This window comes from Ciconia boyciana, chromosome 31, assembly GCF_034638445.1.
Source record: "Ciconia boyciana chromosome 31, ASM3463844v1, whole genome shotgun sequence".
Classification (NCBI taxonomy): domain Eukaryota; kingdom Metazoa; phylum Chordata; class Aves; order Ciconiiformes; family Ciconiidae; genus Ciconia; species Ciconia boyciana.
Genome location: NC_132964.1, coordinates 1,507,653 through 1,520,172, shown reverse-complemented (window position 1 = coordinate 1,520,172; position 12,520 = coordinate 1,507,653). Strand labels below are relative to the sequence as shown.

The following is a 12,520-nucleotide window of genomic DNA, read 5'->3' as shown; positions in this document are numbered from 1 at the left end:
CTCCCAGTAGGCCCAAACTGGGAGGGGACCCACGCGTCTGGGGTTCTTAACACCTCCCAGTTCTCCCAGTAGGCCCAAACTGGGAGGGGACCCACGCGTCTGGGGTTCTTAACACCTCCCAGTTCTCCCAGTAGCCCCAAACTGGGAGGCGACCCAGGCGTCTGGGCTCCCAGTTCTCCCAGTAGGCCCAAACTGGGAGGGGACCCACGCGTCTGGGGTTCTTAACACCTCCCAGTCCTCCCAGTAGCCCCAAACTGGGAGGGAACCCACACGTCTGGGGTTCTTAACACCTCCCAGTTCTCCCAGTAGGCCCAAACTGGGAAGGGACCCAGGCGTCTGGGCTCCCAGTCCTCCCAGTAGCCCCAAACTGGGAGGGAACCCACACGTCTGGGGTTCTTAACACCTCCCAGTTCTCCCAGTAGGCCCAAACTGGGAGGGGACCCACGCGTCTGGGCTCCCAGTTCTCCCAGTAGGCCCAAACTGGGAGGGGACCCACACGTCTGGGGTTCTTAACACCTCCCAGTTCTCCCAGTAGGCCCAAACTGGGAGGGGACCCACACGTCTGGGGTTCTTAACACCTCCCAGTTCTCCCAGTAGGCCCAAACTGGGAGGGGACCCACACGTCTGGGGTTCTTAACACCTCCCAGTCCTCCCAGTAGCCCCAAACTGGGAGGGGACCCACACGTCTGGGGTTCTTAACACCTCCCAGTTCTCCCACTAGCCCCAAACTGGGAGGGAACCCAGACCTCTGGGCTCCCAGTCCCCCCAGTATCCCCATACTGGGAGGAGACCCAGACTTCTGGGCTTCTTCCAGCCCTCCCAGTGCCCCCAGTACCCCGAACTGGGAGGGGACCCAGGCCTCTGAGCTCCTTCCAGCCCTCCCAGTGCCCCCAGTACCCCAAACTGGGAGGGGACCCAGACCTCTGGGCTTCTTCCAGCCCTCCCAGTGCCCCCAGTACCCCGAACTGGGAGGCTGCTGACCTCTGCGGGCGGCGGCGGCGGCGCAGGTGACGTTGGGGACGTCGCAGGCGCTGCCCGTCCAGGGGGGGGGACAGAGGCAGGCGACGGCGCTGCCCGACTGCCGGCACTGCCCCCCGTGCCGGCACGGCGCCGCGCGGCACAGGTCCAGCAGCGTCTGCGGGGGTCAGGGTGGGGGCACCTTTGGGTGCCACCGGGTGGGGGGGACGGGGGATGGGGAGGGGGACGGGGGATGGGGTCCCAGGGTGGGGGGTGCTGGGGGTGCCGGTTGGTGGGGGACTGGGGAGGGTGGGGAAGGGGAGGGGGTTGGGGGGGGAGCACCCACGGGGGCACCTTTGGGTGCCACTGGGTGTGGGGGGAAGGGGATGGGGGATGGGGTCCCTGGGTGGGGGGAGGGGACAGGGCATGGGGTCCCAGGGTGGGGGGTGCTGGGGGTGCCAGTTGGTGGGGGACTGGGGAGGGTGGGGAAGGGGAGGGGGGGTTGGGGGGGAGCACCCATGGGGGCACCTTTGGGTGCCACTGGGTAGGGGGAGGGGATGGGGAGAGGGACGAGGGATGGGGTCCCAGGGTGGGGGTGCTGGGGTCCCGGTTGGTGGGGACTGGGGAGGGTGGGGGGGACCACCCACGGGGGCACCTTTGGGTGCCACTGGGTGGGGGAGGGGGACGAGGGATGGGGTCCCAGGGTGGGGGTGCTGGGGGTCCCGGTTGGTGGGGGACTGGGGAGGGTGGGGGGAGCACCCACGGGGGCACCTTTGGGTGCCACTGGTGGGGGAGGGGATGGGGAGGGGACGGGGGATGGGGGATGGGGTCCCAGGGTGGGGGGTGCTGGGGGTCCCAGTTGGTGGGGAATGGGGAGGGTGGGGAAGGGGGAGGTTGGGGGGGAGCACCCATGGGGGCACCTTTGGGTGCCACTGGGTGGGGGGGGAGGGGGACGGGGGATGGGGTCCCAGGGTGGCGGGTGCTGGGGCACCCATTGGCGGGGCGGGTGGCCGTGGGCTGCCCGAGAACTCCCAGGGAACCATGGGGGGTGGGCGCAGGGCGCCCGCTGCTCGCCCCCGCACCCATGGGTGCCCCCGCTCACCTGGCACTGGGTGCCGGTGTAGGCCGGCGGGCAGAGGCAGCGGTAGGTGTCCCCGTCGGTGACGCAGGTGCCACCCTGCAGGCAGGGCTGCGCCCGGCACCCGTCGGGTGGGTGCTGGCAGTGGGTGCCCGTGAAGCCGGGGCGGCAGCGGCAGGTGAAGGAGGCGACGCCGTCCACGCAGGTCCCCCCGTTGAAGCAGGAGCTGGTGGGTGGGGGGGGGACGGACACGGCTCAGCACCCATGGGTGCCCCCCCAGTACCCATGGGTGCTGGTGGGTTGGGTTGGAGAAGGGAGTTATGGGGTGTCTGGGAGCACCCATGGGTGCTGGTAGCTTTGGGGGCGCTTGGGGACATTGTAGGGCAGGAGGAGGCTTGGGGACATCTGGGAGCACCCATGGGTGCTGTTGGGTTGGGCTGGAGAAGGGAGTTATGGGGTGTCTGGGAGCACCCATGGGTGCTGGTAGCTTTGGGGGCGCTTGGGGACATTACAGGGGTAGGGGGAATCTTGGGGCCACCCAAGGCCACCCAGGGCCACCTGGGGCCACCCATGGGTGCTGATGTCTTCATACGTAGATGGGGACATTGCATGAGCATGGGGACTCTCGGGACCACCCAAGGCCACCCAAGGGTGCTGATACCTCCAGATGCAGATGGGGACATTGCAGGGGCAGGGGGAGTCTTGGGGCCACCCAAGGCCACCCAGGGCCACCCGGGGCCACCCATGGGTGCTGATACCTTCATATGTAGATTGGGACATTGCAGGGGGAGTCTTGGGGCCACCCAAGGCCACCCAGGGCCACCTGGGCCCACCCATGGGTGCTGATACCTCCAGATGTAGATTGGGACATTGCAGGGGGAGTCCTGGGGCCACCCAAGGCCACCCAGGGCCACCTGGGCCCACCCATGGGTGCTGATACCTCCAGATGTAGACTGGGACATTGCAGGGGGAGTCCTGGGGCCACCCAAGGCCACCCAGGGCCACCTGGGCCCACCCATGGGTGCTGATACCTCCAGATGCAGGTGGGGACATTGCATGGGGAGCCCTGGGGCCACCCAAGACCACCTGAGCCCACCCAAGGGTGCCGATACCTTCACACGCAGATGGGGACATCACACGGGAACGGGCTGACCCGGCGGTCACCCGGGGCCACCCGGGGCCACCCATGGGTACCTGTCGGTGCAGTCGGGGACGTTGTGCTGGCAGTGGCGGCCGGTCCAGCCGGGGGCGCAGGCGCAGGCGAAGCTGTTGACGTAGTCGGCGCAGGTGCCGCCGTTGCGGCAGGGCCGGCTCCGGCACTCGTCCTCCTCGGTGTCACAGCGGGGACCCCCGAACCCCGGGGGACAGGCGCAGGAGAAGGTCCCCACCCCGTCCCGGCAGGTGCCCCCGTTCAGGCAGGGCTCTGGGGGACGGGGGACACACAGGGGACACGGCGGGTGGCGGGGCGCCCCACGGCGCCTCGAATTGCCACCTCCCCAGCGGTCACGGGCTCCCTGCTGTCCCCAAGTCTCCCTGGTGTCCCCTCAGGTCCCCAAAGCCCCCAGTGTCCCTGTCCCCCCCACTGTCCCCAGGAGCCACCTCCAGTGTGGCCAAGTCCCCCAGTGTCCCTGTCCCCCCTGGTGTCCCCAGGAGCCACCCCCAGTGTCCCCAAGTCCCCCAGTGTCCCTGTCCCCCCTGGTGTCCCCAGGAGCCCCCCCAGTGCCCTGGTGTCCCCCAGGTCCCCAAAGCCCCCCTGTCCCTGTCCCCCTGGTGTCCCCAGGAGCCACCCCCAGTGTCACCAGGCCCCCCCAGTGCCCTGGTGTCACCCCAGGTCCCCAAAGCCCCCCTGTCCTGTCCCCCTGGTGTCCCCAGGAGCCACCCCCAGTGTCACCAGGCCCCCCCAGTGCCCTGGTGTCCCCCAGGTCCCCAAAGCCCCCCTGTCCCTGTCCCCCTGGTGTCCCCAGGCTCCCCACTGTCCTGGTGTCCCCCAGGTCCCCAGAGCCCCCTGTCCCCCTCATGTCCCTGTCCCCCAGTGTCCCTGTCCCCTCCTTGTGTCCCCAGCCCCACCACGTGCCCTGGTGTCCCCCAGGTCCCCAGCTCCCCCAGCATCCCTGTCCCCTCTGTGTCCCAGTGGTCCCAGTGTCCCCAGCGTCCCTGTCCCCTCCATGTCCCAGTGTCCCCAGCATCCCCGTCCCCCATCCCCTGCTGTCCCCAGTGTCCCCCATCCCCTGGTGGTGTCCCCAGTCCCCCAGTCCCCCAGCATCCCCGTCCCCCCATCCCCTGCTGTCCCCAGTGTCCCCTATCCCCTGGTGGTGTCCCCAGTCCCCCAGCATCCCTGTCCCCTCTGTGTCCCAGTGTCCCCAGCATCCCTGTCCCCCCATCCCCTGCTGTCCCCAGTGTCCCCCATCCCCTGGTGGTGTCCCCAGTATCCCTGTCCCCTCCATGTCCCAGTGTCCCCAGTCCCCCAGTGTCCCCAGTATCCCTGTCCCCTCCATGTCCCAGTGTCCCCAGTCCCCCCAGTGTCCCCAGTATCCCTGTCCCCTCCATGTCCCAGTGTCCCCAGTCCCCCAGTGTCCCCAGCATCCCCGTCCCCCCCATCCCCTGCTGTCCCCAGTGTCCCCAGTGTCCCCCCGTCCCACGGTGGTGTCCCCAGTCCCCCAGCATCCCTGTCCCCCCCACGTCCCAGTGTCCCCAGAGCCCCCAGTGTCCCCCATCCCCCAGCACCCATGTGTCCCCGTCCCCTCCCCGGGTCCCCGTGTCCCCTCACCGGGGTGGCAGTCGTCGAGGTCGTGCTGGCAGGTGACCCCCCCGTAGCCGTGGGGACAGAGGCACCCAAAGGTGCCGGGGCGGTTGGCGCAGACCCCCCCGTGCAGGCAGGGGCTCTGCCCGCACTCGTCCACGTCCTCCTGGCAGCGCTCGCCTGGGGGCGGGGTGATGGGTGGGGGTCAGGGTGATGGGGTGGGGGTCAGGGTGAGGGTCAGGGTGAGGGGGGGTCAGGGTGATGGGGTGGGGGTCAGGGTGCTCGAGGAGGGGTCAGGGTGAGGGGGGGTCAGGGTGATGGGTGGGGGTCAGGGTGAGGGGTGGGGGTCAGGGTGCTCGAGGAGGGGTCAGGGTGCCTGGGGTGGGGGTCAGGGTGCTCGAGGAGGGGTCAGGGTGAGGGGGGGTCAGGGTGATGGGGGGTCAGGGTGATGGGTGGGGGTCAGGGTGACGGGGTGGGGGTCAGGGTGCTCGAGGAGGGGTCAGAGTGATGGGGGGTCAGGGTGATGGGGGGTCAGGGTGATGGGTGGGGACAGGGTGATGGGGTGGGGTCAGGGTGCTCAAGGAGGGGTCAGGGTGATGGGGGTCAGGGTGATGGGGGTCAGGGTGCCTGGGGTGGGGGTCAGGGTGCTCGAGGAGGGGTCAGGGTGATGGGGGTCAGGGTGATGGGGGGTCAGGGTGATGGGTGGGGGTCAGGGTGCTCGAGGAGGGTCCAGGGTGAGGGGGGTCAGGGTGATGGGGGTCAGGGTGATGGGTGGGGGACAGGGTGATGGGGTGGGGTCAGGGTGCTCAAGGAGGGTCAGGGTGATGGGGGGTCAGGGTGATGGGGGGTCAGGGTGCCTGGGGTGGGGGTCAGGGTGCTCGAGGAGGGTCAGGGTGATGGGGGTCAGGGTGATGGGGGTCAGGGTGATGGGTGGGGGTCAGGGTGCCTGGGGTGGGGGTCAGGGTGCTCGAGGAGGGTCCAGGGTGAGGGGGGGTCAGGGTGATGGGGGGTCAGGGTGACGGGGTGGGGTCAGGGTGCTCGAGGAGGGGTCAGGGTGACGGGGGGGTCAGGGTGATGGGGGTCAGGGTGAGGGGGGTCAGGGTGATGGGGGTCAGGGTGAGGGGGTGGGGGTCAGGGTGCTCGAGGAGGGGTCAGTGTGATGGGGGCTCAGGGTGATGGGTGGGGGTCAGGGTGCTCGAGGAGGGGTCAGGGTGACGGGGGAGTCAGGGTGCTGGGGGGTGGGGTCAGGGTGCCCAAGGGGGTGTCAGGGTGCCCGGGGGGTTTGGGGTGACAATAGGGGGATTGGGAAGGGACCCAAGGGTGCCCAGGAGGGGTCAGGGTGCCCGGGGGGTCAGGATCTTGGCGGGGTCAGGGTGTCCAGGGAGGGTCAGGGTGCTGGGGTGGGGGGGGGTCAGGGTGCTCAGGGGGTCGGGGTCCCTCGGGCAGGGGGTCAGGGTGTCCAGGAAGACTTCAGGGTGCCCGGGGGTTGGGGGTGCCAGGGGGACCCGTGGGTGTCAGAGGGACCCCAGGGGTGCTGGCGGGCACCCAGGGATGCCAGAGGGACCCAGGGGTGCCAAGGGGTGACCCAAGGGTGCCCGGGGGTGTCAGGGGTCCGCGGGGGCACCCCGGGGTGGGGGTACCTTGCCAGCCGGGGGGGCAGCGGCAGGTGAAGGCCCCGTAGTCGGGGGTGGGGACGCAGACGCCGCCATTGTCACAGGGGTTGGGGGAGCAGGGAGCCAGCGTCACCTCGCACGCCCGCCCTGCGCCCGGGGACACCGTCAGGCACCGGCACCCACAGGGCGACAGGCAGGGTGGCACCCGTCAGGGCACCCAGCGTGGTGGCACCCATCAGGACATGACCACCATGGGGACACCCAGCGTGGTGGCACCCATCAGGATATGACCATCATGGGGACACCCAGCGTGGTGGCACCCATCAGGACATGACCATCATGGGGACACCAGGCATGGTGGCACCCATCAGGACATGACCACCATGGGGACACCCAGCGTGGTGGCACCCATCAGGACATGACCACCATGGGGACACCAGGCATGGTGGCACCCATCAGGATATGACCATCATGGGGACACCCAGCGTGGTGGCACCCATCAGGACATGACCACCATGGGGACACCCAGCGTGGTGGCACCCATCAGGACATGACACCATGGGAACACCAGGCATGGTGGCACCCATCAGGATATGACCATCATGGGGACACCCAGCGTGGTGGCACCCATCAGGACATGACCACCATGGGGACACCAGGCATGGTGGCACCCATCAGGACATGACCATCATGGGGACACCCAGCGTGGTGGCACCCATCAGGATATGACCATCATGGGGACACCAGGCATGGTGGCACCCATCAGGACATGACCACCATGGGGACACCAGGCATGGTGGCACCCATCAGGACATGACCATCATGGGGACACCAGGCATGGTGGCACCCATCAGGACATGACCACCATGGGGACACCCAGCGTGGTGGCACCCATCAGGACATGACCACCATGGGGACACCAGGCATGGTGGCACCCATCAGGATATGACCATCATGGGGACACCCAGCGTGGTGGCACCCATCAGGACATGACCACCATGGGGACACCCAGCGTGGTGGCACCCATCAGGACATGACACCATGGGAACACCAGGCATGGTGGCACCCATCAGGATATGACCATCATGGGGACACCCAGCGTGGTGGCACCCATCAGGACATGACCACCATGGGGACACCAGGCATGGTGGCACCCATCAGGACATGACCATCATGGGGACACCCAGCGTGGTGGCACCCATCAGGATATGACCATCATGGGGACACCAGGCATGGTGGCACCCATCAGGACATGACCACCATGGGGACACCAGGCATGGTGGCACCCATCAGGACATGACCATCATGGGGACACCAGGCATGGTGGCACCCATCAGGACATGACCACCATGGGGACACCCAGCGTGGTGGCACCCATCAGGACATGACCACCATGGGGACACCAGGCATGGTGGCACCCATCAGGATATGACCATCATGGGGACACCCAGCGTGGTGGCACCCATCAGGACATGACCGCCATGGGGACACCAGGCATGGTGGCACCCATCAGGACATGACCATCATGGGGACACCAGGCATGGTGGCACCCATGAGGGTACAGCCACCACTGGGTGCCCCTCATGGTGGTACCCATCAGGGAACCCGGCATGGTGGCACCCATCAGCACATGACCATCATGGGGACACCCAGCGTGGTGGCACCCATGAGGGTACGGCCACCACTGGGTGCCTCACATGGTGGCACGTATCAGGACACGACCACCACCGGGCACCCAGCATGGTGGCACCCATCAGGTCACCCCACATGGTGGGACCCATCAGGGAACCCATGAGGGTGGTGGCACCCATCAGGGCATGGCCACCACCAGGGAAGCCGGCGTGGTGGCACCCATCAGGACACCACCACCACTGGGCAATCAGAATGGTAGCACCCATCAGAGAACCTGGAATGGTGGCACCCATGGGGGCATGGCCACCATGGGGACACTCAGTGTGGTGACACCCATGAGGGCATGGCCACCATCGGGCACCCAGCATGGTGGCACCCATCAGGGCATGGGACAAAGCCACCAGGTATGCCGCTCAGCACCCATGGGTGCCCACCTGTGAAGGGGAGGGTGAAGAGCCCACCCCCACCCCCAGAACCCCCCAAGCACCCATGGGTGCCCACCTGTGAAGGGCGGGGCACAGAGGTCCCATCCAACCCCAGAGCCCCCCCAGCACCCATGGGTGCCCACCTGTGAAGGGCGGGGCACAGAGGTCCCATCCAACCCCAGAGCCCCCCCAGCACCCATGGGTGCCCACCTGTGCAGGGCAGGGCACAGAGGTCCCCCCCTACCCACAGAGCCCCCTCCCCAGCACCCATGGGTGCCCAACTGTGCAGGGCAGGGCACAGAGGTCCCGCCCACCCGGAGCCCCCCAGCACCCATGGGTGCCCACCTGTGAAGGGTGGGGTGCAGAGGCAGCGGTAGGTGCCAGCGCCATCCAGGCAGGTGCCCCCGTGGTGGCACGGCCCCGAGGCGCACTCGTCCACCTCCGCCTGGCACTGGGCGCCTGCGGGGGACACACGTGTCACCCCAGGGGCACGGGGACACGGGGACGGTGGCGTGGGCATGGTGGGGACAGCAGGGGACACGGGGACGGTGGGGACACAGGGACTGAAGGGGACACGGGCACGGTAGGGATGTGGGGACAGCAGGGGACGTGGGGACGGTGGGGACATGAGGACAGTGGGGACATGGGCATGGTGGGGACATGGAGATAGCAGGGGACATGGGGATGGTGGGGACATGGGGACATGGAGATGGCAGGGGACATGGGGATGGTGGGGACATGGGCATGGTGGGGACATGGAGATGGCAGGGGACATGGGGATGGTGGGGACATGGGCATGGTGGGGACATGGAGATGGCAGGGGACATGGGGATGGTGGGGACATGGGGACAATGGGGACATGGAGATGGCAGGGGACATGGGGATGGTGGGGACATGGGGACAATGGGGACATGGAGATGGCAGGGGACATGGGGATGGTGGGGACATGGGGACAATGGGGACATGGAGATGGCAGGGGACATGAGGACAGCGGGGGACATGGGCATGGTGGGAATCCAGGGACACCTGGGGACATGGGGACAGCAGGGGACAGGGGCTTGGGGGGGACACGAGGAGAGCAGAGGACACGGGCGGGGGGCGTGGAGATGGCAGGGGACATGGGGACGGTGGGGACACGGGGACAGGGTGGCATGGGCTTGGTGGGGCCATGGAGATGGTGGGGACATGGGCAGGACGGGGATGGAGGGACAGCAGGGGACATGGGGACAGTGGCATGGGGGGACCACGGGGGTGGCAGGGGACACGGGCACAGTGGAGGGTCTGGCTGGGTCCCCAGGGTGGGCAGGGGACAGTGCCAGGCAGTGTCCCCAGGGTGGGCAGGGTGTCCCCAGGGTGTCCCCAGGGTGGGCAGAGGGTCCCCATGGCAGTGGGGGTGTCCCCAGCTCAGGCTGGGGTTCCCCAGGGTGTCCCCAGGGTGTCCCCAAGGTGTCCTCAGGGTGGGCAGGGTGTCCCCAGGGGGTCCCCAGGGTGGGCAGGGGGCAATGCCAGGCAGTGTCCCCAGGGTGGGCAGGGTGTCCCCAGGGTGTCCCCAGGGTGTCCCCAGGGAGTCCCCGGGGGGCCGTACCCTGGTAGCCGGGGCGACAGGCGCAGCGGTACCCCCCACCCACGGGGGTGCAGGTGCCCCCGTGGCGGCAGGGCCGGGGGGCGCAGGGGTCCTCCCGGCGGGAACACGTGGGACCCCCCCAGCCCGCCTGGCACTCGCAGGTGAACCTGTGGGAGGGGGCACGCATGGGTGCTGGGCACCCAAGGGTGCCCCAGGCCAGCCCCGCCCCCCCCCATGAGCACCCACGGGCACCCACACGCATCCCCTGGGCTGTCCTCCCCAGGCACCCACGGGCACCCTCGGGTAGCCCCCGGGCACCCTTGGACAACCTCGGCCACCCAGGCACCCATGGGCACCCTTGGATACTCTCTGGGGCACCCTTGGGTACCCTCTGAGGCACCCATGGGCACCCTCAGGTATCCCACCATGCACCCTTGAGCACCCTGCCCATGGACAACCTCAGGCACCCCCTCACTTGGGCACCCACGGACACCCTTGGGCACCCATGGACACCCTTGGGCCACCTCCAGGCACCCATCAGCACCCAGGACCACTCTCAGACACCCCTGAACCCCCCCACCAGGCACCCATGGACACCCTCAGCAGCCCCGCTACGCACCCAGGGCCACCCATCACCACCCATGGACAACATCATGAACCTCCATGGGCACCCATGGACACCCTTGGGCCACCTCCAGGCACCCATCAGCACCCAGGACCACTCTCAGACACCCCTGAACCCCCCCACCAGGCACCCATGGACACCCTCAGCAGCCCCGCTACGCACCCAGGGCCACCCATCACCACCCATGGACAACATCATGAACCTCCATGGGCACCCATGGACACCCTTGGGCACCCACAGACACCCTTGGGCACCCATGGACACCCTTGGGCCACCTCCAGGCACCCATCAGCACCCAGGACCACTCTCAGACACCCCTGAACCCCCCCACCAGGCACCCATGGACACCCATCACCACCCATGGACAACCTCATGCACCTCCATAGGCACCCATGGACACCCTTGGGCCCCCCCCCAGCACCCAGAGCACCCATCAGCACCCAGGGCCACTCTCAGACACCCCTGAACCCCCAACTTGGGCACCCACAGCCACCCTCAGGCTCCCCCCACCTCAGACACCCACCCAGGCCCCCACCCAACCACCCCCTCAGCACCCAGTGGGTGCTCACCTGTCCCCGTGGTCGCGGCAGGTGCCGTGGGCGCAGGGGCTGCTGCGGCAGGGCAGGGTGCCGGGGCGGCACTGGGCGTCGCGGGTGCCCGGCGGGCAGAGGCAGGTGAAGCCGTTGGCGCCGTCCACGCAGGTGCCACCGTCGTGGCAGGGGTTGGAGGCGCACTCGTTGATCTCCACGTTGCAGCGGGGACCTGGGTGGGGGGGCGGGGATGATGGGGACACGGCGGGGGAGGTGGGTGGGGGCACCCTAGTGGGCACCCAACTGGGAATCCCACCATAGGTAGTCAATATGGGGGCCCAACAGGGGCGTCCAGCATGGGTGATCGATGGGACACCCAACATGGGCGCCCAACAGGGGCACCCACCATGGGTGATCGATGGGACACCCAACATGGGCGCCCAACAGGGGCACCCAGCATGGGTGATCAATGGGACACCCAACATGGGCACCCAGCATAGGTAAACAGGGGCACCCAAGAGGAGCACCCAACATGAGCACCCAGCGTGGGTAATCAACATGAGCACCCAACAGGGACACCCAACATGGGCACCCAAGATGTGTGATCAATGGGACACCCAATGTGGGCACCCAACATGGGTGATCAATGGGACACCCAACATGGGCATCCAACATGGGCACCCAACATGGGCACCCAACAGGGGCACCCACCATGGGTGATCAATGGGACACCCAACATGGGCGCCCAACAGGGGTGATCGATGGGACACCCAATGTGGGCATCCACCATGGGTGATCGATGGGACACCCAACATGGGCACCCAACAGGGGCACCCACCATGGGTGATCGATGGGACACCCAACATGGGCGCCCAACAGGGGTGATCAATGGGACACCCAACATGGGCACCCAGCATAGGTAAACAGGGGCACTCAAGAGGAGCACCCAACATGAGCACCCAGCGTGGGTAATCAACATGAGCACCCAACAGGGACACCCAACATGGGCACCCAAGATGTGTGATCAATGGGACACCCAATGTGGGCACCCAACATGGGTGATCAATGGGACACCCAACATGGGCACCCAACATGGGCACCCAACATGGGTGATCAATGGGACACCCAACATGGGCGCCCAACAGGGGTGATCGATGGGACACCCAATGTGGGCACCACCATGGGTGATCAATGGGACACCCAACATGGGCGCCCAACAGGGGCACCCACCATGGGTGATCGATGGGACACCCAACATGGGCACCCAACAGGGGTGATCAATGGGACACCCAACATGGGCACCCAACAGGGGCACCCACCATGGGTGATCAATGGGCACCCAACATGGGCACCCAA

At 67.7% G+C, this 12,520-nt stretch overlaps 1 protein-coding gene across 1 annotated transcript in view; it reads right to left on the bottom strand.

The window, feature by feature from the left end:
• NOTCH3 (notch receptor 3) overlaps positions 1-12,520 on the bottom strand; it is a 59,626-nt gene that overhangs the window by 21,845 nt on the left and 25,261 nt on the right. The window contains 8 exon segments of the mRNA XM_072848334.1: positions 982-1,135; positions 2,060-2,261; positions 3,230-3,458; positions 4,803-4,955; positions 6,416-6,535; positions 8,791-8,904; positions 10,031-10,176; positions 11,204-11,396. Coding sequence (XP_072704435.1) covers positions 982-1,135; positions 2,060-2,261; positions 3,230-3,458; positions 4,803-4,955; positions 6,416-6,535; positions 8,791-8,904; positions 10,031-10,176; positions 11,204-11,396 — 1,311 coding nt within the window.